The sequence below is a fragment of the Lathyrus oleraceus genome, chromosome 6, assembly GCF_024323335.1.
Source record: "Lathyrus oleraceus cultivar Zhongwan6 chromosome 6, CAAS_Psat_ZW6_1.0, whole genome shotgun sequence".
NCBI classification, from domain to species: Eukaryota; Viridiplantae; Streptophyta; class Magnoliopsida; order Fabales; family Fabaceae; genus Lathyrus; species Lathyrus oleraceus.
Window position 1 is genome coordinate 290,357,182 of NC_066584.1, and position 27,424 is coordinate 290,384,605.

The 27,424-nt window shown below is 36.3% G+C and overlaps 1 protein-coding gene across 2 annotated transcripts; it reads right to left on the reverse strand.

Annotated features, from left to right (window-relative positions):
• Nucleotides 1-4,464: 4,464 nt before the first annotated feature.
• LOC127092693 (protein BLISTER) lies at nt 4,465-16,300 on the reverse strand. Of its 2 annotated transcripts, XM_051031569.1 has the most exons (13): nt 15,853-16,297; nt 14,478-15,201; nt 13,877-14,364; nt 12,776-12,895; nt 12,008-12,073; nt 10,991-11,101; nt 9,987-10,063; nt 9,708-9,775; nt 8,912-9,013; nt 7,170-7,357; nt 6,920-6,988; nt 5,332-5,496; nt 4,465-5,117 (listed from the first exon to the last, which is right to left on the reverse strand). In XM_051031569.1, the coding sequence occupies exons 1-13, from the start codon at nt 15,928-15,930 to the stop codon at nt 5,037-5,039; spliced, it is 2,337 nt and encodes a 778-aa protein (XP_050887526.1). In that variant the 5' UTR covers nt 15,931-16,297; the 3' UTR covers nt 4,465-5,036. The 2 variants fall into 2 exon arrangements, with proteins under 2 accessions (XP_050887526.1, XP_050887527.1); XM_051031570.1 differs by lacking the exons at nt 4,465-5,117; nt 5,332-5,496; nt 6,920-6,988; nt 7,170-7,357 and adding an exon at nt 7,710-7,834 and having other exon boundaries at nt 15,853-16,300.
• Nucleotides 16,301-27,424: the final 11,124 nt, after the last annotated feature.

The window sequence follows — 27,424 nt, forward strand, 5'->3', positions numbered from 1 at the left end:
TAAATCGACCTAGGAGACAACTGTAGGCGGGATATATGTCCATCATATAAAATGTAATAAAGAAGATATGAGGCCCAATCTTCGTAAGAAGGTCAACCTCTCTTACCACTGATTGTCTTGAGCCATCAAAGGCTCTCACTATGAGTGAACTCTATTTCATCATCAATCCTCCAATAGTCAACTTGGACAATGAGTTCTTGGGTAGAAGATTCGAAGGTGAGCCAGTATCCACCAACACTCTGGATAAAACTGTATCCACACATTCAATTGAGATGTGCAGTGCCTTGTTGTGGTTCCTACCCTCGGGTGGGAGTTCATCATCATTAAAACCCAAACAGATGCTCGCAGAAATGTTGGCCACAACAGCTTCAAATTGATTCACAAATATTTCTTGCAAGATGTGTGATTCCCTTAAGAATTTCATAAGTACCTCCTTGTGTGTCTCAGAACTCATTAGCAACGCTAGCATAGATATCTTTGAAGGTGTTTGGTTGAGCTAGTCAACCACCCTATAATCGCTCTTTTTTATGAGGCGGGGAAATTCCTCAACTTCGTCAGTGGGAGTTGCTTTCTGAGCTATATTATGCCCTTGGTCATCATTTACCACTTGTTTACCTCAGTTCTTGCTTGAAGATCCTACGTTGTTATTGTCTGAGGGAGGCACCGGTGCAAATACTCTATCGCTTTGGGTTATGCCCCTTATTCTGGTAATATTCACTTAGCTTCCTTAGACTCCATTTGTTCTTCCTCTACTTTTTGTCCATAGATATAGACCGTAGAGTCGTAATTCCATGGCACGGCCTTCGTGCTTTCAAAGGCGAATGGAGATGGCACAGTAATTACAAATGGTGTAACCGAATACACTGTTGCAGGCATCAAAATTGGATCGTATGGAATATCGATAGGTACATGAGTCAGATCATAAGGGATCTCAAGAGTAGCCACTTCATCAACAGTAGACAATTGTTCTACTAGCATAACCCATTGATCTATCAATTTATGAATACCAACCTTAAAATTTCCACAAACTTGAGGATTCATCAAACAATCTTCACAGTCAACATCACAGCCAGGGTATACCTTGTTTATCAACAATTGCTCCTTGATAGTGGCCAACAGAGTTTTTATCTCATCCACACTGGAGACCATCCTTTTACCTCCACATTATTCTAAAAAACTTACGGAAGGACCGGCATGAGGCGGCATAGGATTGTTGTTTATGTGTGGACCATTCGGCATGAATGTAATGGCCTTAGCATTTAGAAAATCATGTACCTTTGTTTGAGAGCCTTGCGATTCTCAATCGCCTGGTCGGTGCCCCTAAGTGAAACTCGCAATGAGCATTGGCATCATATCCAAGAGGAGTGACAGTTGGAGGCTTCAACTCCCTTAACTGTACCAAAGACCCCTTGAGCAGATATGGAAGTAAACGACTGTAAGTTGTAGGGATGGGATCAAACTTCCTCTTAGGCGTTCTCTGCCTTTGTTGACCGGTCTGATAGTATTATTGTTGTTGATGAGCATATGGTTGTTAGTATGGAGCTGGATATTGACTAACATTATGCTCTACATGGATGGTATATGGTTGTTGTTGATACGAATTAGGTGCCACAGCAGCTACTTCCTGATAGGGCGCGTGATACGCTTTAAGTTTTCCCTTAGCGACTGATGCATTATTGGTTTCTCCCTCCTTTTTCTTGGCAAAATCAGCATAGGGTTTCTTTGTCTCATTAGACAGACCAGCACTACTCTGAATTTTACCAATTTTCAGACAATTCTTGATCCTCTCGCCAGCGACTCCAAATCTGAAAATCTAGCAGAAGTACTTCCTATCAATTTTTCCAGATGGGGCCCTTGAAGGGTGCCCATGAACATGTCAACAAGCTCTTTCTCAAGGAGAGAAGGTTGGACTCTAGCTGCCAGCTTTCTCCAATGATGGACGTACTCCTTAAACAACTCATCAGTTTTCTGTGCCAAGCTTTAGAGATGGGTCCAATTTTGAGCCATGTTTGTATTATACTAGTAGTGTTTGAGGAATATCTCAACCAATTCCTTCCAGGTTCGGATAGACGTACTCTTTAACTGCATGTACCACTCCAATGAAGCTCCGCTAAGGTTGTCTTGAAAGAAGTGCATGAGTAGCTTCTCACCACTATAGTAGGCGGCCATCTTTCGGCAGTATGCCCAGACATGTGTTCTGGGACATCTGACCCCCTTGTAATTTTCAAAGTCAGGGACTTTGAACTTAGCAAGTATCTTGACGCACGACACTAGGCACATCTCACCAATATCTATCCCAAAAGCGTTGGACCCCTTCATGGCCTTCATCTTCTCTTCTATGGCACAGAACTTCCTTTCTATATCATCACTTGTTGGTCCAAAAGCATCGTAAACTGATTCATCTCTTGGATTAAAGAAAGCATCATTCTGATCGTCCACTTCAAGAACAGGAGGATTGACAGTGTGCATAAACTTTGGTTCACTAGACCTCCTCCCATAGATGGAGGAATGCCCATAGGTGGACCCATAGGGATTTGCACAGCTAGACCGGCAGGTATAAGAGTAGGAGGGTTGCCAGCAGCTGCAGCCCTCAGGTTAGCTTGACGAAGTTTCTTTTGACCCTTAGCAATAGCTTTTTGGCCCCTAGCCACATCTTGGATTGTTTCCATTAGTTGCCCCATCTGGGCACGCACATTGAACATCTCTTCCCCCAAACGGCCTGGTTTTGCTCGAGCTGGTCCATGAGTGATCTTTGCTTGCCTCGTGCATTGTATTGATGTCGAGAAGTCAATTTTCTGTTTCTGGATGGAAAAAAGATCAAGTGGTAAGTTTCTTGTTTTGATTTATGTCATGCAGAATGATGCATGGGTGTTTTATTTTTATTATTTTTATGGACAAAGCTCTTATTAAGCATTTGACATTTCAATCAAAAATAAAAGCATACACAAAGGGGAAACATATAACCCTCATTCATTCATTATTTTTGGAATCAACATAACAAGTACAAGGAAACTAAAGAGATAACTCCCTTTGAACTAAAAACAATTACAGGTCACAAGTTAACTTGAAAAGTGACTCCTTGAGTCCTACGAAGAGCTTCAACATCGGTAATTAGTTCGGTCAGAGTCTTCTTACAGAACTTCACGAAGTTGTAGACTTTATGAGGAGTGTTCTCTTGACACGTGATTAGATCAATCTCTTTCATCTTGTCGGGGAAATCATGAAGAGCGTAGTTAGTCAACACGACCATGTTTGCATATTTGTTCTTCCATTCTGTATAGAGACCTTGCAGGTTCCTAATAATGGCGTCCCTTTCCGCTATGGCACCTTCGGTTCTTCGATAGGCATCTTCTCAATATTTGTATGTGTTCCTCAACTCTTGATAGGCTTCGTCAAAATTCCCAGCCTTCATGTTTTAGATTTCCTCACAAGCTCTTCCTAACTAAAACTTATCGTGAAGGTAGGCTCGATGTATCTTCTCCTCATTCAATTTCTCACGGGATGTGTGATCTTGATACTCCTTGATGGTCTTCCTCGATTCAAGGATCTGAGCTTCATAGTCACCTTGTGCATTCTTCTTGGCAAAGTTGGATAACTCTATAGTCTTTTCCAAGTCTTAGACGATGCACCAGGCTCGATCTAACTCGTTATTGCAACCACTAAGTTCAGAATTCTCCCCTTGAAGAGCACCACCAACCCATTTTCTCTTCCCTTTCTTGTCTCTGGCTCTCGTTGTTTTCATACTGGACTTTTACTTCTTTGCTCTCATCCTCCAAAACCTCATTCTTTTACTTTTCCTTATTCTCATCCTCCAAAACCTCATTCTTTTACTTCTCCTTATTGAGTTGAAGTCACAGTTGATAATTTTCCACTTCCAGTTCTTTGATCTGGGCAATGAGTTTCTCCATATCTTCAGGTAGGATGGACTTTTGCTCAGAAACTAGAGGAAATATAGAAGGATCAAAAGGATATGGAAGTTTGATCCTTTGTTCCCTTTCCCTTACCCGTTGGGTATAGGGTTCCTTAACAAAAGTCTTCCTTCTTCCCCATTCCTTACCCTTGTAATTATAGTCCAAACTTTTCTGACTTTCCTCAGGACAGGGTTATTCCCACCCAAATCGTGCAAGACGAATGGTTCCAAAGCCTTTCTTTCTAGGGGACCATACATGGGATATTCATGTTGTCTTAGAGATAACACTGGATTGTAGTTACTACATCCTTTAGTGCCCCATATATTATTTTTAATATTATTTTCTTACGAGTCAATATTATATAGGTAAAACGGATTTTCATAGACTCTTGCCTTGATATTAACATTTTGTTGTCTTCCATTTCATTTGTACAGCCTTTTCAAGCTAAAACAAGGTAAACAACAATCAGGTTGCATACATTTAACTTTATCTCTAGTGAAATTAACAAGACATGTTAATTGAACCTCTCACAGCATGAGCAGAGCTTTACTCGTAGACCTGAAACAATGGCTTCCCTTTCAAATAAAATGGTAATTTTAGTTTCATTATACTTGGGAGCCTAGTGTTCATAAGTAATGGAAAACTCTGAAATACATAAAAAATATATCATGTTTTGCACTTGCACCTTGCATTTACATTCAACAAACATTCCACATCTCATATTGGTATATGAACAAAATGGAACAAAATGGTCCCGTTCCCTTGAGGCTTCTTGGTAGCCTCTTCCATATCCAACTACTATCGCACAAAATTTGGATTGAATCAAGAGATAAAACCGCATAACAGATTTATTGCCATCTTCCAAAATAATTGCATTGGGAATTGCCAATCAATAAGCAACTTTCAAAAGAAACCCATTTCTTCTGAAGAACTTGCTGTATAATTCACTCTAATATACACAGATCACGCCCTCCAAAGTGGTGAGGAGGTAACTCGATCATGGATGGGATTGAAATGCGCTGGTTTTTTACCTTGGTTGGCATACTGGAAAACAGCTTCACAATCCATCCTCATAGCTCTGTGTACATTTTCGTGACAACAATTACAAATCTAATGTAAATCCGATCAGAGAAGCTTGCTAGTTCTTCGTCTAGACGGCCCACCAGGAAATAGCTTCATAATCCATCCCAACACTCTTTCCACCACCTAAAAGAGAAAAAGAGTCAGTTCCATTTTCAATTCAAGTTGTTTATCCTAGTATTTTTAACAATAACTATTCACTACTAAAGTTTTCCAGCATCGACCAACTACTTCCATCCTTGATAATGAAATGGATGTTTTCCATCCTTGATAATGAAATGATATGCTTGTCTTTCAAACAAGTCCAATTGACCAACATAAACTGTACAGGTTTTGTTACCTCATCGCCCTCATCTGCATAAGGGATGTTCTCATACGTGGCCCGAGAATCTGTTTGCTTTGTAGAAACATTTTCAATACTTTCATTAACCATGTTTTGTGCAGTCAAAAGCTCTAATCTTTGTGTCTGGACCTCAAGCTTCCGAGACAACTCTTTGTTTATCTCCTTCAATAATGAAAAGAAACAGCAGAAATTGTGGTTAGGCTAAATATAGAACAAGAATAAATCAAAAAAACAGTATTTTTAACATTGACTTGCGCGCAAAAAAAAAACTGAGTTTTCTGACATAGTGCAGACTCACTAAAAAATCACTGGCCATACAGTTTATTGTGACAATCTATGGTCATTAGGAAAGAAGAAAAGATCCTCGAGACTATAAATAAAGGATAAGTGATTATGTAAGATGCGCATAAATTGTAATAGAAAGCTTTAACAAACAACTCATATAGATGACTTGATCAAGTAACTGTTAAAACCAGGTCTGCTATTGTAAGGTTATGTTGAAAGGGGAGAGATGAATAAAAAAAATTATTATTGTTTGATTGTTTGATATATAATAATGATTTGGTTTTTGATACAAAAAGACTAAACACTGACCCTTTTTTAACTACTAATAACTACTCCAAATCCTAATTAAATAGGAAACCAAATCGTGATAATTTTAAATATAATGAACATGGAAGCTTATCTTAAAGAGATAGTCTAAGATCCTAAAAAATAAAAAACTATTTGTCTGATACAATCTAAAGACACTTCAAGATAATAATTATCAAGATGAAGATATTTTAATATCTTCTAGTCCCCATTAAAAGTAAAAATAACCAAATACTATAAAATGATATTGATGCTTGACTGGGACGCCAGATTACATTTAAGATGAGTTGAGACCAAATTGCAGCTGCGGAAAAAGTTGGGGCCAGACCACAGTTGGGATAAATAAAGGGTGAAAACAGCAGCTGAGACGAAACCAGTTTCAAACTAACTGAGATAAAACCAGTGCCGAATCACAAACTGAGATGAAACTAATACAAAACCACAACTGAGAAAAATTATGTCAAACCACAACTTAGACAACCAGTGCAAACCAAAGCTGAGATAAAACCTCGGCAAAACTGCAACTGAGACAAAACTAGTACCAAACAACAACTACAAAAATCATGCCGAACCATGACCGAGATAAAACCGCAACTGAAACAAATCAGTCAAAAACAGAAACCTAAACAAAACTAGTATCTAACAATGAATGAGACAGACTTGCTCCAGCAGAGAGCAACTAGGACAAAATTTGGTGCCAAAAAAAGCAACAAGGTAGAAAATGTGTCAAACTATAATTGGGGTTAAACTAGTGTTTCCGAAGAAACATGTCCAATACTAGATTGGATCAGAAAGACAGAAAAGGAAATATGTAGGATTGCAATTTGTTAGTCAAACTCTCTCAATTGATTCAAAACTAAGAACCCAAATCTAATCTTACTTTCAAGAATGTGCTCTCTTACACAGCTCCACCAGCAAGTTATATACTAATACTACAGAGAATAAGAAAATAAGTGTTCATGATTCATACAAAATAGAATTCTAATTGAATTACCTTCATTCTGGAACTCTCAGACGATTCAAATGCCAAGGATTTCATCAATTCTTCTTTCTCCAGTGCCAGCTACAGTAAAATGATATACAAGTCAATGTTTAAGCTTATTTGATGGCAATTTCACACTAATTAGATAAACACTAAAGAGAAGAGGGATGGGTGGAAAAAGTAATTATCCAAATAGTAATCAGCAATGCAAGGTGGTGTTTGTATATTACTGATTTTGTTTTCAAGAGACTGAATCCTATACCTCAGAAATAAGTGCATTAATGTTCTCAATCATTCTCATCTGATCATGAGGAATATTCACAGAAGAAACCCCAAAAGAAGAGTGTGTAGTTTCAGGAACTGCAGGCAAACTAGATGTTCCAGCATCACGAATGGCAGCATTGTCATTGATTTCTGTGTTGGAAGAGCTTGAAGCAGGATCTTCACTCACTGCATTTCATAGATGTATAAACATAACTAGAAAACAAAACCACTAAGAATATCCAAATAATTGGGAGTACTTTAATCATGTATTATTTGCCAGTTATGACTACAAATTACATCAAGATCCTTCTATTAAGAAAACAACACATATAGTCTTCCAAAATTCTTTTTAATTAGCATGCCATGACATGATGTGATCCCAAGTGGGACCCATTTTAATTCCAATCAATTAGAGAGTGTGTTGCTAGCACACCTCAAATATAATATAAATTATATAATCTTAGAAAATATGGGTTAGGCCTAACTCATCCCTACAAAACCGGCTTGTAAAGTGAGCATTGCCCCCCACTTATAAACACAACACAGACCATATCTATGAGCAATGTGGGACTAAACCCAACACAAAATTAAGGTGTTGGAGGCTGCAATGAAAGCAAGTCAAATGCCGCAATTTGGAAGAGCTTGAAGCAGGATCTTCACTCACTGCATTTCATAGATGTATAAACATAACTAGAAAACAAAACCACTAAGAATATCCAAATAATTGGGAGTACTTTAATCATGTATTATTTGCCAGTTATGACTACAAATTACATCAAGATCCTTCTATTAAGAAAACAACACATATAGTCTTCCAAAATTCTTTTTAATTAGCATGCCATGACATGATGTGATCCCAAGTGGGACCCATTTTAATTCCAATCAATTAGAGAGTGTGTTGCTAGCACACCTCAAATATAATATAAATTATATAATCTTAGAAAATATGGGTTAGGCCTAACTCATCCCTACAAAACCGGCTTGTAAAGTGAGCATTGCCCCCCACTTATAAACACAACACAGACCATATCTATGAGCAATGTGGGACTAAACCCAACACAAAATTAAGGTGTTGGAGGCTGCAATGAAAGCAAGTCAAATGCCGCAATTTAGGGGACTAGGGGCAGACCGCAATGAAGACGGAAATTCCAACACAGCCCCTCACGCCCGGGCCTCATCGGGCCTCGATGAGGCCGAAGCGCGGAAGATGTGGGAAGTGATCTAGGATAGGCTCTGATACCATCTTAGAATGTATGGGTTGGGCCTAACTCATCCCTACAAAACCGGCTTGTAAGGTGAGGATTGCCCCCACTTATAAACACAACGCAAGTCATATCTCTAAGCAATGTGGGACTAAATTCACCCCTTCAAACCTAACACAATAAAGGTGTTGGAGGATGCAATGAAGGCAAGTCAAAAGCCGCAATTTAGGCGACTAGTGGCAGACCGCAATGAAGACGTAAATTCAAACATATAATAAAACAAAAATGAATCTAAACTAGGTATACTGCAGAATACAATCAAATGCTTGCTCTGCAGAACCTGTCATGTTTACTTTTAAATTTTATTCAAGCAAGATACGCATAACACAATAGACACATTTCCTAACATTTAAGAATAAATGAACCCAGGAACATGCTTGAGTGACTTAAGCATGCATGGAAAATACAGGTTGATGGATGGATGACCCGTGAAAGAATACCTAACGGACAAAGTAATAACCATACATAGGAAACACACCTAAATCGTCTGTAGATGTAGAACCATCTTTTTTACTTGATTTACTCTCAGATTTTCCAAACCCTGAAGCCTTTCGCACCTTAGACAGCAACATCTTCTTTTCTGCATCAGTGCAAAGACAAAGAATGAACATGATTTCAAAGTGCACGCATGCCTCAATTTCACATAAAATTTAGTAGCCAATAAATGGCTAGCAAACATATTTAGTATGTCCTTAATATTTGTATCATCATAAAAGAGAATAATTATATCAAAAAAGAGCAAAACAAATTACAAGATATCCACCAATAAAAAAAAAGAACAAGGAAATGCCAGCAAGTCTCTAAATATCCAGAAAACAGTGAAAACATATAAAATAAAAGGTTAATGACCAACCAAAATGTGTCCCAGAACATATAACCATTTGTCCAAAAAAAACTAGACCAATGTGGGCTTCTCCACCTTCATAAAATCCCCGTTGAGTATTTTTTATTATCGTACTTCAGAAAATCAAAGCATAATATATTATGATTATTTCTGTAAGCATGTTCACAAACTAAAGCATCCTAAACTAGAAACTTATTTGAGATGTCATAAAAACAATATAGAACAAAGACTGGGCAATCCAAAGATCCTGTTTTTCTATTTTCTATTTTCATTGCTAGTTAACATCCCTCCTTAATCCTGTTCTTTTTCCTGCTTTCAAACATCAGAGAAGTAAAAAACATAGTCCTACCATCACTTCAAAATCAGATGAAACATAAAAATCTGAGTGAATCCAAACTGCTCTTATAAATTAAAGTTAAAGTCTGATTACCTTCTTGAAGAGCATCAATGGTTGACTGCAAATCATGTCGGTCTTTTTCAAGGCTGGATATTTTCTTTCTGTAATATTTAATGAGATGTCATTTTAAAACAGTATCTTAGATAAACTCAGTCAGGAGAATTGCCAAATGGAAGGAAATGAAGAGTTGACATCAAAACAAATTTTATCGAAATGAGCTGTAATATATTTATATATTACAAATTTTTAAACACTAAATCTAAATTTTTCCATCTATAGTATTTTGCTGCACATTTAAAAGTTCAAAAATACCTGTATGAAGAAATTTCTGCTTGTTCAATTTCCAACCGCTTCTCAAGCTTTAGCTCATTTGATCTTAGTCTGAGTGCCTAAGAAGTTTATTGAACAAAAACAAATCAAAATTTGTAATCTAATATATCTACTATCTCCTAAATCCAATAGCAATAGTCAACCTACATGTGCTCGTTACAAAAGTGATACTTATGTTTGTGTTTGGCTCGATAGACATTACATAATCACTCTATATCAAGGATGAATGTGGTGATGTTTTTATAAACCAATGCAGATATATTTTTACATTAGAATAAGAATAGTAACATTTCTGTCCATTAAGTTTTGGGGCTGAAGCATGGGCATTGCATTCGTCTGAAGAAGAGGTAATTCATCAAAGTTGATAGTCATTGCATATAAATTTACTCGCATTACAAAATCAATCTTTATCGCAAGCACATTCTATGAAGGATCTAAGTTGCTGTGAATTTATCTTTATATTATAGGTTTGTCTAACTTGTATACACTACCTAGGTTTCGGTTGAAGAGTTACCATTTATACTATTCTATGATGTTAATAACTATTGATCATTTGTTTATATAAATATTTTGAATGTTATTGCTATATAACTTCTGCTGAAATATTTAATTAATATTTACCTACTAAACTTTTGTTTAAAGAAGGATGATGGGCACAGAGCGAAACTAAACTTTGATTCTTTTGCAAGTAAACCTTTAACTTAAACTTTGACAATTAGCCCCAAAATTTAATAGTTTGCTGTATTGAGTTTTATTTTAACTTGGTTAATTCAATACCTATGAAGAAATCTCTATCGTTCGTTGTAGACGTCAATCATTTCAGATTATTTAGAGTAGTTAATTACATGTGATAAATTCATCACCTGGATGAAACTATGCAGTTACAAAACAAGTACAAATTACAACCGGTTTCAATCGAAGATGACAAACTCACATGGTCTTCAAAAGCAAATACAAATGCAAAACATACCAAGAAAAATCACTACCTTCTCCTCTAAGCCAATGACTTCGGATGCCAATAACTTGGCACGCTCATCAGCTGCATTACACTCAAGTTGCACATTTGTATACTCACTCCTGATAGCGTCCAGCTCAACCTGTTGATGTGAAATGTCACATACCTACCAATAACAGAGGCAGAGGAAGGAAGAACAAAGTGGAAAGCAACTATGCAGATATGCACAGAAATCAATTTTTTCCAACAAAAAACTATGAACGGTCAATGCCGTAGGGAATATAAGTTCTACTTAAAGCACTAAAAATTTGAACTCCAAAAGTGGACCATGAGAATCTTAGATGTATCAGGAAAAACACCATGATAGACATTGATGAAAATTATTTGGGAAGGTTGGCAAATAGGAACCCACTAAAAAAAATCAAGTAATGGGACTACGCAAAAACTATTAAAGACATAGGCAAGGTGAAAGAAAAATGCTTGTGTATAAGATGTTTGATGACATTGAACGAATTTTGTTGTACTAATACCGCTCATAGAAAGTGTGGTAAGATACATAATCCCCATGGAAATGTACCATTTCAAGACACCATGGATATCAACTAAAATGGCTTTAAAAATGTACAATAAATGTAATTCTGTATAGCCAAAATAGAATACAAATATTTCAGACAAAAAGATACTCAGTTCAACAAGCCTTGAAGGCTTGGCTCACAAGATGCCTGATTTACATGGAGCTTTTATGAGACTAAATACATGTATTGAACCGAGCTTAACCAACCTTATATCCATCTTAAAAGATCATGACCTAGCTTGATTAATCATACAGTCTTCTACAAAATTGTGTCATAATAATAATAATAATTAAAAAAAAATAAGGCTAGTAACATTCACTTTCTAAAATGTGTGTGTGTCATTTAGTATTATAATTTTTAAATGCAAATAAGTGTCACCATGAACTTGTAAAGCTAGAATATGAATGGATGTATAATTGAATACTAACACAACAAAATGGTTATGCAAATAGATAGGGAGTGTTGATACAAACCAGTTGTGCTTTGATCTCTTGCTGTAAGTTCTCCATTTCTGATTTTAATTGATTGACGACACTTCTCTGTGAAAACAAAAAAATAAATCATTATAAAACAAAGCAGGAGACTGATTTGTATCCATACAGACAACTATGATACTCCAAATCAAACACAAAGTAGCAATTTAAATCCAAATCAGAGCATGTCTAATGCCAAAGTTACAACTAATACAAATTAGAAGCCCACTAACACAGGACTTAGAAGAAACTACATCTGCCTTTCAAGACATTTGCACCAATCCTATAGCCAACTAAGTTCCCTTTCTAAGCCTGCAGACACAACAAAATATTCAAATGTTTGATCTCATAACAGAGGAAATAAAAGCAATCACTGCTTTGATTATTGGAAACATAATGTTGTTCAAAAAGTAATTACTTAATAGCTCAACTTGAAATATAGAAGGAAAAAAATATATATATATATATGTGTGTGTGTGTGTGTGTCCCATAGTGGATGGACTTCCTTGAACCCTACCATAGTGAAAACTTTGTAACACCAGGTTTCCCTCAACATGAAATATCAAAATATGTTCAACGTAGAAACACATCATGGTCTAAAACTAAATTATTTATTCTACCATGATAACAAAGAAAAATCGTCCATACCAATGGTGAGTCTTTGAACATGAGAATAAGCAAAAGACATAATATGATAAAAATTAAAAATCAAAAAAAGTGTCAGTTGGATAATCAACAAAATGACATACTGGTTACTCGTAAACCAACCTGATGGTTATAATTGTCGGTCAGAGATGAATTTTCAGTAGCTAGTGACTCAGCTAATACTTGAGAAGCCTCAAGAGCACGTTGCAAAGAAAACTTTTCTTGTGTTAGATCTTCAATATGCTGCATAATAAACAAAAGGAAAAACAAACATAAATATACAAACCAACATAAGCTAAGATGCTTCTTTTTTTAATGGAAAATTGTTAGTAGTTAACTGTTACTACTTGTTAGTATATATTTACACCATTCCCAGGACTTGAACCCTGGACCTCCAAATGCTATTAACCATTAGATCAACTAGTTCAAGCCAGTTGAACTAACCCTCCCACCTCTTACTAATAACATGCAAATACATAAATAATTTTCCTCGCATTAAAAAATTGTATTGCCAACCAAAAGATTCCAATTTCATTTTGCAGGTTAAGTTAAAGAAAAAACTTGGTTTCTATTGTTGTTTATAGTTACACGACTAATTTAGAGGTTCTCATTGTTGTCCTAAATAATTATCTAAAACAATTTGACTGCCACAAATCAGAGAGAATCTCCTGAGTAGTTGACAATGAAAAAAAATTAAATGCAGCATTTTCATCACTAAATAATGAGGTTACACATACCAATATTCTGCTGAACAAAACTGGCAAAACGAATATGAACAATTTATTTCTGCATTCTATTGATTTAGAGTAGACAAGGCCTGCTGCCCGAGAGATCACTTGGCTATTTGGTGTCAAATAATCCTTGTGATGCTCGGTTCTAAGCTTAGCATAATGAGAAGAGACAAAGAGTAGACAAGCATAGCACATTGCATAGATTATGTTAGCATGCATCTTAGTTCTAACTTACTGACATTCCTTTCACAACGTATGCAGGAAATCATGCAGTTAAAAGATATTGATGAAAGATATCCCCAACGAAAAATTAGGTGCATGTATAATAGATTACAGATATCCCCAATGACCAAATGATTTAACAGCTTCAAATACCAATTCACCTAATAAGTTGAGCACATTTATTGAAAAAAAAATAGGAAAAGTGAAGCACCAAAACACCATACAATCGGCATCAGAAAGAAATATTTAGACCATAACTAGTGAAAAACACCTGTTCTAAAGTAGAAAAGTCTTCATTTTGTGAAGATGAGTAATAATCATGCTTTCTTTCCAGGCCATTTTCCTTAGCACTTATCATCATTGCGTCCTGATTATTATTAACAACTGGAGCATTTGTAAGATTTGAGAAAAATCCCCCAGTTTTAGTCTCTTCAGGTGGCTTACGGAAATAAGTAGATTCTGATGTGCCGTTGCTGCTTGATTCTAAATGACTATACTTAGAGGCATCTTGCTCTGGTTGATGAAATGGAGACCCTGTAGAAGGTCTAGTCACATTTAGAGAATCAAGAAAAGATGGACGTAACTTTCTAGAGCTTGATTCTGTTGACACTGAATGTATTGGTGTGTGGTTAGGGGAATTCCTTGCTTCATAACCAGTGGAATCATATTTAGGTATGGATGCACCATGAAGACTAGGCAAATCACTATCAGATCTAATGGTCTCTCTAAACATAGAAGAACTGATAGAGTCACTGAAGCCTGTAGTACATCATATATTGTGCAAACTTCATCAGCAGAGAGTACTAAGGCATTGTCGGGTTGAATGAAAATGTGAAACTATTGAAGCACAAAAAAGAAAGTTAAAATGTTACCTCCAGAAGCCGAACCATGGGAATAGCTACTATCGAAGGTACTAGAATTTGTCTGCTTAATTTTCTGTAGTGAATCAACAGAGTTCTCACGTATGATTTTTGATGGAAAGTAAGGAGAAGAGACATCAGTAACTGCAAAATCCTTCACAGAACTGTTACTCTTGTTTGACTGGCTTTCATTCACTCCATGAAGGATAGACTGACTAGTACTGCTATCAAGCTCTTGACTTTCTTGCGGGCGTAGATAAATACTCTGGTGGTTTGTTGTTCCATGCGGAAATTCACCAGCACCACCAGTTCGGAATCCATATACATCATTTGTTTTATTTGCCTTACTGTTTTGACTAACATCGTCAGATGTATTAAAAGTAGAAGCATTATATCTTTTAGCTTCATCAATATCCGAACGTTCCTCCACCAGACTAGTAGAAGATGTATCAAGATCATTTCTCACAAGACTAGTTGCACCAGCTAAAGACCCTTGATTACTACTTTGGTGAAACAAATTCACATTTTTCTGGTTACTTGTCCCAGTCTCAATAACAGCTCCTCCAATGCCATCAGATGTGGTAACTCCATCTGACTCATTAATTCGAACATTTTCAACTTCCGAAGGTTGTTTCTGAGCCTTCTGATTTTGGCCAGCATCAGAATTGGGCACAGAGCCAGAGGATGCAGCCTTCTTGACCCGCTCGGCGGCTTTCTTTTTACGAAACTCCTCCAGCTGTAAAACCCAAATAATTATTCAAGATATGAAAAAGAAAAAAAACGGAAAACAATAATAGAATATAGACTTTGAAAATTGAAACTCACATGTATGTATGACAAATTTTTAGATCTGAAACATAACAAATTACTAATGCTAAAAGTTATAAACTATCAGGATAGATTAATTTTGGGAAAACAGCTTATTTTTCAAAATTCAACTCGAAAGCCTACAAAACCCAGATACCAAAACTTTCTCGTTTCTAGTTCATTTACTCCAACACCGAACAACCTAAAAACGTTACAGAAACCGAAAAGAAACTATCCTCATGCAATTAGCAACTATATGGCCTAGGCCTAATTCCTTCCAACAACAGAATAGACTTTCATCTTCATTCCATATGCTCGTGCCTCAAAGGCAGCACCACATAATTGAAGATTGTGTATATTCGAAATTCCTCTTCCTTTCACCGCTTTCTATCTCCCTCCATTTAAACAAACCACACACATTACTATCACAATATACACAATTTCATAAAACGATAACAACAATCAAAACACAACAATGCATAACATAAACAATCACAAAATTACTACCCCTAATTCTACAATCAGAATCTCGAACCAAAAAGAAAAATCAAAATTTAAGGGAACAAAATCAAACACATACCCGACGCTTTCCAGCTTCCAGATGCTCTTGCTTCCGAGACGAAGCGGAGTTGTTCGGCAGCACCTGAGCCGACGCCATTTAACAATAACAGCCAACGATCTAGAACAGAATTTCGAAATCTAAAAAATTCAAAATCTCACGAATCAACATCCACGTTGCAATGGATTTCAATCGAGCAACCTCAAATCCAAAATTTTGAATGGAATTTCCCAGATCGGTGAAAATTTGGGAAGGAAAACGATGATTGAACAAATTTGATTTTATTTTAAGCAAAAAAATGAAAATTGAAAATTGATACGTTAAAAGTAACGAAGGAATCGAAAATGTTGGATTTCAGACAGAGGTGCCCCCGATCTGATCGGGAGAGAGAATTGTAGAGTTAATTCTCTCTCTTCTTTGTTCTGGTTTTGGGGGATTTTTATTTTGATTTTTTTGTATTTTTCTAATAATATATAAATAATTTGGCTCTCTCTGTATTTAAACGATGTATTCACTGTTGGTACTTGGTGTACTAATTTGGGTGGGGAGAAGAAAATGACGAAAGAGGACTTGTTGAAGCACCGTGAAAGGTATGTGGTAACGTCATACATTCCCAACCCGGCAAGTAATTTTGTAAGTTTTGAGAACTTTGTAAATCTATAAAAAAAATTAATAGAAGTTGCAAAATTTTATTCGGTTATTTAAAATAAGGGAAGAGTGCCTAGAGGCACAGGGCACTCTTTTAAAAAATTAAAACAGTTGATTTTTAGAAATAAAAATATAGAAATTAAAACAGTTAACCTTTTAAATAAATAAAAAAATCAATATTATACAGGTTAGATCGATTTTAAAATAAAATATCACGGATTGGTTTGAATTGGTTATATATTATTTTTAATATTATTAAAGTAATAATAATAAATAATAAATTTGATATAATATAGAATATATATTATATTAAAAGTTAATATTATAAATGAGAATAATTATTTATGTTTGAAATAAATAAAATAATAAAAATAAATTGATTAAATTAAATCAATTAATAGTATTAAAAAATAAGTCGTTTAACAATAAATTAACATAAAATATCATACTAATAAAAATATATATATGCAATTGAATATTTAATTTGAATCGGTTTTAAAAATCAATCTAAAATTTTATCTGAACCAAACTATTTTTATCATATAACAATTAAAAGCATCCAATAATTTTTTATTTTATGTGATTTTCAGGTTTTTTTAATCAAATAGCCGTTTTTATTTCGATAGGTTTGGATTTGTTTTTAATGATCCGTAATGATAGATACTCTTTGAAATATAGTCTTTTTTTCTAATTTATAAAAAATTGGGACAAATTTTAAATTTATATTTTTAAAAAAAATATATTAAAAGATTAATAGGTATATATGGACAATAAGTTGTTTACATGTTTATCCAATCAAATAATCGTGTAAATATTTTTGAAGATATTCTTAAGAATAAATTGTAAGAAAAATACGTTCATGTGATTTGATTTGTACATGTAAAAAAAAGGCTTAATGTATTTTTTTTCTCTTAATTAAATTTAAGATTTTACTTTAATTTCTTATTTAATAGATGTTATATGTTAATTTTTTTAAAACAGTTTTATTAGTTTAATTAATCATTTGTTAAATATCGAGAAAAAAACATTAACATCTACATATGTGGTAGTCTAGTGGTATTGTGTTATTTGTCATTTTTTTTAATATTTTTAATTTATTGGTTTTTGTAATGAAACGCTTATAATACTCTCATGTCATTTGGTAAGAAAAGTTGAAATAAGAAGACGAGAAGAAGATGGGCGTCAGCTGCCTGACGGGTAGACCGTCATGGTCCCAAGGCTTCATTGGTTGGGACGGTCCTTACAGGGGTGACGTGTAACCTGTCACGCTGTCAAAATGAGCGTCATTCGTTCAGTTGCATAAAATTGCTTTGTTTGTTTTGATTTCTGGTGTTCTGATTTTTGGTTTTTGTCACTATTTGGAAGTACATGATGTTGCTTATCATGTTATTGTTGAATTAATGCACTTGTGTTCTATGGAGAATGTTATTATACATATTTGTGATAATTACATGGTGATCATTTTTGGTGAGATTGTATGTTATGGTGAATCATGCATCATGGTGTACGGATTTCAGTCCAGTTTTGGTGTGCTCTGGTCCAGTGGTACGGGTTCAGGGGCAAGTAGCTAATTTTAATGAGGAATTAGTGAAGCGTTACTTATGGTGATATTAATGAGTTTGGTGTGCTCTGATTTGATGTTGTGTACTCAAGACCAAGTAGTTGGTTCCATATGGGAATCGGTGAAGTGTTACTTATGGTGATAATAACGATTTTGTGTGCTCGGGTCCTATGGATGGGATTCAGGAGCGAGATGGACATGTGTTATCCATAATGGTACTGCATGCATTATCGAGTCATGGTGTTGAGTACATTACATTCATTATCGCATATCTAATTATTGATTATGTTGGTGTTGGTGATTAAGAATACTCGTGTTGTCAATGTGAATGCTTTGTGATTGAATAATTGTTGATGTTTATTTAGGCTACCCTTGCGTACTTTTGCACCATTATATATTATGAGTGTATTCTCACCCCTTTATTGTTCGTGTGGTTTTGTGCTCCTTCTTGGGGTGCATACGAGCATGTAAATGTGTTGTTGCTTAGAAGTTGAAGGATGGTGTTGAGGTTGTTCTTCTTTTTTTCCCTTTTTATGCGATGTTTTAGATTCCATTGCTCTGATCTGTAACATTGGGAGGGCGAACATTTATTTTTTCATTATTGTCATTTGCGATGTTTATGATGTTTAAGGCAATTTTCCATAACCATGTTGATGTTATGAGACATATTTGGTTGTTGCATTAATTTAAATTGATTATTTAACTACGATGAGCCTATATAAAGGAGAGCATGTGATGACATGTGTTTAATTTAATGCATGTTTTACATAACCCGTGTTATGGAAACAAGTTTGTGTTGTGTTTTGAGTGACACCATATATGTGTAGTTGTTGTATATTCACTTTATTTCACGTTTGGGGATTTAGGATGTTACATAGTGGTATCATAGTAGGTTGGTCCAACCGACCAGGTTTTTGACATGTTAATTGTCCCTAGTATGCGACATGTGTATGAACATTGTCGATGTATTGTTTCTTTTAATGTTTGTTTACTGATGTGCAGAGTAATAGATGGAAGAAACGGTCACATAATTGTTGATGCTTTAGAGTCAGTGGCTCAGGTGCTACAGGGGCGGTAGAATCATCAAGGTGTTGATGAGTTTTGTGGGCTCGATAAATTTCATAGAAACAAGTTGCCGACTTTCAAGGGCATATATGATTCGGAGGATGCACATGCATGGCTTAGAGAAATTGAGAAGATTTTCTGAGTGATGGCTTACACAAAAGTTCATAAGGTATGGTTCGGTACTCACATGTTGTCTAAAGAGACCTAATATTAGTGGGATAATGCACGCTAGAGACTAGAAGTTGTTGGTACTGAGATTACTTGGGTTGTATTCTGAGTTCATTTTTTAGAGAAGTACTTTCCTAAGGATGTGTGAAGTAAGAAGTATATTGAGCTCCTCAAACTTAAGCAGGGAAATATGACTGTTGTTGAATACATTGCTAGGTTCGAATAGTTGGTGAAGTTTTGTCATCACTAAAACGGTATTGTTGTTGGGGATCGAAGTACATCAAGTTTGAGAGTGGATTGCATCCTGAGATCAAGTAGAGGATTAGGTGTTAGAAGATTCGCTTATTTCCTATCTGGTGAACAAGTGTAGGATATATAATGAGGATAGCAAGGTCCGTTCTGCTCACTACAAGAGCCTTAGTGAGAAGAGATGGAGGAATAAGTATCATGGGAAACCGTATAGTGCTCCAGCTGACAAAGGTAAGCAAAGGGTTCTAGATGAGAAAAAGCTAAGTGGGGGAGAGACTTTTGCTTTTGTTAAGTGTTTCAAGCGTGGTGAGTTGGTCCACCATGCTAATGAGTGCGGGAACAACGTTCTGAGGTGCTTCGAATATGGAAAGACAGGTCATTGTGATGCATATTGCAAGAGTGTTGGGCCGACTTATTATGATTATGGCGAGCAGGGTCACATCAGCACCAATTATCAGAAACCGAATAAGGCATAGTCAAGAGGGAAAGTATTCATTTTGTCAGGGACAAAGACTACTAGCTCAGACAGGTTGATTCAATGTACGTGTTTTATTAATAGTATTTCGTTGATTGCTATTATTGACACAGATGCAACACATTTGTTTGTTTCGCTTAACTATGCCTAGAGGTTGGATTTAAACTTGTCTTCCATGGATGGGAGTATGATTGTTGATACCCCAACTTTAGGTCCGGTTAGGGGTGTTCGCGGTGCGGTTTGGGCGGTTTTGACGATAAAAATCATCTGAACCGCAAGAGAAAAAAGCATGTGGTTCGGTTTGGTTCGGTTGGCTTTTAGAAATAAAACCAAACCAAACCAATGCGGTTTGGATTGGTTCGGTTAGTTCGGTTTTTTACAATATTTTTATTGAGCCATACATACACCTATAGATAACAACGTAACTTTTTATTTAGTCATTCATACATTACTAAATAACATCAAAACTTAACATATTTAGACAAAAACTTCGCATTCAATATACACAAAATTAGATTAGACAAAAATGGAATAAAAAACATATATATAATATTAGAATAAAATAATATCAAATACATTATAATAAAACATAAAAAACATATGAGAGGAGACATTAAAGAAGATGAAAAAAAGAACATAAGAGATGTGGGATTGAGAAGAAATGTGCGATAAAAATGTAATTGGAAGAGAAAATAGTAACATAAAAGATAAAAAAGAAAGAACATAAGAAAGGAAATATTATAGTAGAAAAGGCGAAACGTACATAGTAAAGAAGATGAGAAGAATGTGCGATACTACTAGGAGAAATTTAAGAAGGTTAAAATTGAAACCCTAAGTGTCAGTAAGAGAAAATCATTTTTAATTGTAAGGTTAAGGCATACTAAGTTTGAGTTTTGGATTGGATGTGGTATAATTGAAGTTTGAGTTGTAACATAATGCGGTTTGGTTTGGTTTAGTTCGGTTTGAAAAATACAAACCGCAAACTAAACCAAACCGTGCGGTTTTGTTAGAGAATGACCCAAACGTATCCGAACCAAATGCGGTTTTTTGCGGTTTTGGTTTGGTTTGGTTTGGTTTGCGATTTTCTATTGGGTTGGTTTGGATTTGAACACCCCTAGGTCCGGTAACCACTTTGTGGGTTTCTTTTAATTGTTCACTTACTATTTTCGGTAAGAATTTTAGGGTGGATTTAGTATGTCTACCTTTGAGAAATCTCAATGTTATCCATAAATAAACTGGTTGGAGTTTAATCTGTTCATATCAATCGTTACAACAAGACTATGTCATTTCCAGAGTTTGATGCAAGTGACAAGTTGTTTCTGTCTGCAAAGCAAGTGGACGAGATCATGAAGGATGAGGCCGAGGTGTTTATGATACTAGCTTCTATGAAGGCTGAAAGTGATTGGCGAGTTACATGTGGTGTGCAACTTTCCAGAAGTGTTTCCAGATGATATTAGTGATTTATTGTCAGAGTGCGAGGTTGAGTGCACTGTAGACTCAGTACCTGGTACTAGTCTGATGTCAATGGCTCCTTATAGGATGTCTTCTTCAGAGCTGAGTAAGCTGGAGAAACAGTTAGAGGAGTTGCTTGAGAAAAATTTACTTCGCCCGAGTGTTTCTCCGTGGGGTGCTTCGGTGTTGCTAGTCAAGAAGAAATATGGTAGCATGAAACTATGTGTTAACTATCGACAACTGAGTAATGTGACTATCAAGAACAAGTATCCACTTTTGAGGATTGATGATTTGATGGATCAGTTGGTAGGTGCTTGTGTGTATAGCAGGATTGATTTACTAGGTTATCATCATATTCATGTGAAGTTATAAGATATTTCGAAGACTACGTTCAGAATGAGGTATGGTCAGTATGAGTATTCAACGATGTCGTTTGGTGTGTCTAATGCGCCTGGAGTATTCATGGAGTACATGAATAGAATATTATATTCACACTTAGACCAATTTTTGGTTGTACTCATAAATGATATTCTAATATATTCGAAGTCTAAGGAAGAGCATGTGGAGCATCTGAGAGTTGTGTGGCAGACCTTGAAGGAGAATAAGTTATATCTGAAGTTGTCTAAGTGTGATTTCTAGATGAAAGAAATGAGTTTCCTTGGTCACATGATTTCTAGTGGTGATGTTTTTATGGATCCATCGAAGATAGATGTTATGTTGTAGTGGGAGACTCTGAAGTCTATCACTGAGATTAGAAGTTTTCTTGGTTTGACTGGTTACTACAAAAAGTTAAAATGGCCATGATGAACCATAGTAGTTAAAGGCTATCCACGATCTCCTAGGGGCTAGGAGATGTTACGATTACCTAAAGATCCTCACGTGGGTTGTGAGGAGACGTTTTTGAAAAAGTTGTCATCATGACTATGACGTCATGGCAGATGAACAGTTTCTTGTAAGGGCAAACTGTCATACACCATACGATTATAGGTTTCGATGATGACAAATTACCACCATGGATGAATCGGCATTGTCGATTCTACCTCTACAAAACAAATGCAACATATCATCTATCATATCCTTTTCTATGTTCATCTAAACTGTTATATTTCATACAACATATGTGGATAAAATATGGTCATGATAAAATGCATGAAAACCACAAAAATCTGAATTTTTGCAGATTTGCAGGGTTTGAGTCGACCGTAGGGTCGACGCATAACATAGTGCATTTTCTCACGGGTCAGCGCACGAAGGCTTGAGTCGACCGCAGGGTCGGCGCATGAAGGTTTCACTTTCCCACAGGTCAGCGCACGCCGACCTATGGTCGACGCATACTGATGTGTTTTTCAGATTGTCCAAAACTGCAGGCTATGCGTCGACGCATAGACCTGCTATGTGTCGCATCCTGCGAAAAATCAACCGGCGAGCTAAAAGCAAAACACACACAGAGCCGCCACTGCGCGTTATTTATCCCAAGATAGGGAAAGGAAACGCTCAGAGAAACCTGGAAAGGAAATGGTCTTGCGACCAAAGAGACAGGGTAAGGGAGTCGGTTACGCAAGGGGAAGGTATTAGCACCCCTCACGTCCGTCGTACTCGACGGGATCCACGTCCTAGAATAAAGAAAAGGTTGCTAAACATCACACACACACACAAGGGAACGCAGGTGGGGTTAAGAGGAACGAGCTCGATAAGGTATCGCACCTTATGCCTACATATCTTGTTTGGAACAAGAATCAGAGCCACTGTAGTTCGGCTTACGCACGCCAAACAACACAAAACGCAAACAAGCAAGGGTGGCAAACATGGAGCCCGACAACCACTGGATGGAATTACGTCAGCATCCGAACCAAAACACGCACAAAACGGCAAACGTGGAGCCCGACTGCCAATCCTGGGCTTACGTCGGCATCCGAGCCAAACATGCAATCAGATAACAAACAAACACACGCAAAAAAGAAAAAGGTTGCCCGGAGTGGTCTCGCACGACCACCTGCCTACATACCTTGTCTGGAACAAGGATCAGGGCGATGTAGTTCCCCTGAAAGGGACTGAATTGCTAACCAGAAACCGGGGAAAGACACACTACTAGGGAGCTGGACTCGAGCCTAGTGTTGTCATGCATCGTTTACCCTAAGTTCGGTTTTCTATCCTACTTGCATAAGCAAGCCTATCCTAACCAGGAAAGAAGCCAGCACACAAAATAATTCAAGCATACATCAAATGAGAACAAGCATCTCAAACAGATATCCACATAGCACGCACTATAACCAAACAAGTGGCTCACACAATAGGTTTGACTGCCTCAGCAAGTCGTCTGTACGGGCTGTGTTTGCTCTTAACCTTGCCATTACGAGGCTAAGGTGAAGCAGATGAAAGGATGAAGTGAGGATCAGACCTCACAGCTCTTATCCCTAACCAGGGAGAGCTTCTGACAAATGAGCATGGGTCCAGAATAGGGGAACCCTTCTATACTCGATGACTCCGACTCGATTGTGCGACAACACAGATCTTGGGCTTGTGTTCTCAATGCTACAACCATGTAATGGGAGCAAGGAGAAGACTCACAGAATAGTGGGGGATAGATTGCTTATCCCTAACTTCCACCAATTGCCTTATTTAAAGGACTTTCACCTGCTTGGCACAAAAAATAAACAACCACAATCATTGCCTCTTAAGGAGGACTTCAGACATTTATTTGCCCGGCCCGGTAACAGCCGGGTCTCCAGACTACATGAAGTTAGGAAGTTATACCTCAATGCAAGTTGCTCAAGCAAAGCAAAGCAAAAGTTCACAAGGAACTGAGCAACTAAAAGTACCTGGAAACAGTCAAACACAGTTAGTACTCAGACAGACAAAACTAAACAGCAAAAGTTTAATCAGTTAATCTATACAGATCAATGCACAACAAAGCAAGTTCAAAGCTCAATCCCAAACTTCACAACCTACAAAACAATGTTATGTTAGTGTACAAACATCAAACAACATCAATTGCATTTAACTTGATTCATTCTCCATGTGCATTATGCTTTTGATCCTGAAAAATCAAGCAAATATTAGCAACAAGACCACTAGGCTAAGCCTAGGGTCCAAAGGCAAGAAAAATTCCTAAACAGCAAGGTATCTCTAACCAAAGTCAAATTAAAGTCAAACAAGAGCCAACACAATTAGTCTCATGTTTATATCATCCATCATGTTCATGTTATGCACAAAATAAGGCAAACTAGCTCAAATGAAGCATCAAACATGCAAACAGAACTATTGCATTCAAATCCACATCAAAACAACTTCAAAAATTCTCAAATAAATTACACCTAAACAGGACCTAATCCATGTATGGCACACCAAATTTCAGCTTAATTGGGCAAATGGAACCATGTCAATGAAAATCAACAAAAACAGACACAACTATATGCTCCAAATCACAACATCAACACATGCAGCCACTTCAAAAATTCATAACTCAATGAAAACAGTAAAGAAATGAGTGAGACCAAAACAGGGATGTCCTAACATGTGTCTATTACAAGCATATCAAATTTCATGATCACACAATACCATATGAGCATTTCACATTAAATCTATCAACATGTATCACATGAACTTGCAATTTTGACCAACAGAAATGAAAAATCACAATCAATTTGAAAATGCCACATAAAATTCCACAAAAATTCACATAGCATCTTAACATGTTAATCAACCATCATGCAAAATTTCACATTAATCCAACAAGTATAGGTCACTCAATTAAATCCAACAAATTGACATAAAGAGGTGTGACACAAATTGTCACACCTAAGTTCCAAAATTCATATCTCAATGATCAGGTATCAAAAATTCATGAAATTTATATGGAAATAAGCATCAACCAGTCCACAATTACCACAAAAAATTTCAAGAATTTATTTAACACTATGAGTATTTCATGAACCAAATGGTGCAAGGTATCAAAAATGGACACATGTGAAACAAGCCTAGGTCAAACAATATTTTTGCCATGCACAACTTTGACCAATAGGTCAAAAAAATCCTACACTCAACAACAAAGTCAACACAAAAATTTCCATATTTTTCTGAATTTTCTACAATTTTTTATGAATTTTCTAACATATTAATGAATTTTATGAATTAATTAAAATAATTAAGATCACACAATGGCATTTCTGTAATTAAAGGTGGCGGGGGCGGTAAACACAGAATTCGAATTTTCAAATGGTTTTATGGATCAAACATCGTTTCATCATCATCTTCACCTCAACTTTTTCCAGAACGCTCAAGAACACGTGGAACTCAAACCATCACCAAAACGCATAAGTAAATAACCGTTCGAACCGTATGATCATGTAGAATACGAATGTGAACTCCATTTAACCTAACAGTTCCTAAATCTTCCAAATCGTGTGAGTTAGGGTTTGGACACGAAAGTTCAAATCTAGATTTCTTCCTATAAACTTGTCCATTCGCAAAACTACAAGCATCAGTGGAACCTACGTGAGGCGAACTACCAAACGCATATGCTAAGTTGAAGAATCGTGCTACTCGAAAATTCACATACCTGGAATGGCAGTGGTGTTCTTGCTATCCTTCACGTGTTTTGGCTTCAAACAGATGGACTAGAGCCTTCCAGAAGATGAATGATGAGCTTGAGATCAATTGCCATGGCTTCTATTGCTCCAAATTCGCATTCACCATTGATGATGCTTGCTACAAACAGTCGCGATCCAAGCCTTTTCCACTCTAAACTCCACAAACAGATGATCACGATGATGAAAGGAATTCAGATCAAAAAGAATTTCAAGAATTGAGCCAGAACTGAGGAAGATTTGATGAATTTTGTTCAATGGTGCTCTTGAGATTTTGAGAGAATTTGATGAGTTTGAGATCCAATCTTGGGATGAATGAATTTCTGTTATGATTAGAATGAAATTAAGATTATATACCAATGCTTAATTACCACTTAATCATGTTAATTAACCAAGTTGAACATGTTAGTGAAAATGCTAATTTCCAAGTGAGGGCAAAAATGGAATTTCACAAGCCAGCTCATTGCCACCTCTTTGACAGCTCACACACTCTCTAAATGACATGTGTGAGCTGTTGCAACTTGTCCCACTCTCATTGGATGTGTAATTTTCAAATTCACCATGTAATGCCACTTTGTCCATTTTTGCACTTTCATTTTTCAAGCCAATTCTCAAATTACAAGCCTTTGCCATGAAATGATAATTCCAACAAATTTCAAATGCCATTTATGAGGTGTTGCAAAAATCCCCACTCAAAAATTCCAATTATTTCACAAGTTGGACAATTTTGCCCCTGGTCCATTTAACTGTCCAGTTGAAATTTGACTTTTTGCATTGACCACTTTTGGAAAAATCCAATTATGCACCATGAAAGTACATGTCAAATGGAGTTTGTGCATATAAAGAACTTGCAATTTGGACAAACCATGTGGAAATTATGGCCTCCTGATTATGGGTCATTTTTGAAATTCACTGAGCCATAATTTTCCAACCATACATGGGAATTTCAAGTTCTTGGACTTTTTGGAAAGGTGAGAACAAGATCTACAACTTTCATGTTGAACAAATTTGCATTTGAAGCTTCCTTGGACACGTGGTCTTGAGGTCAAAAACTTTCCATTTTTGGAAACTTCAATTACAAGTCACTTTCTATTTTTGGCAGTTTTTGTTCTGACTTGATTTTCTTCATTCTTAAGCTTTGAGATGTCAAATAACACTTGTTCCAACATGAATGAAGTGTATCCAACTCATTTCCACCTCCAAATCCATCAGATCATGTACAGTTGACCACAGTTGACTTTTCAACTGACAGATGAACCTGGCAATGCACAGATCAATCTGAACCCCATTCTTCAACTGAAATAACTCAAGGGTGAAACCCTAGCCTCAATAAGCACAATATAATCACATAATGAACCCCATAACCATCATAAACCCCATCTCCTGATC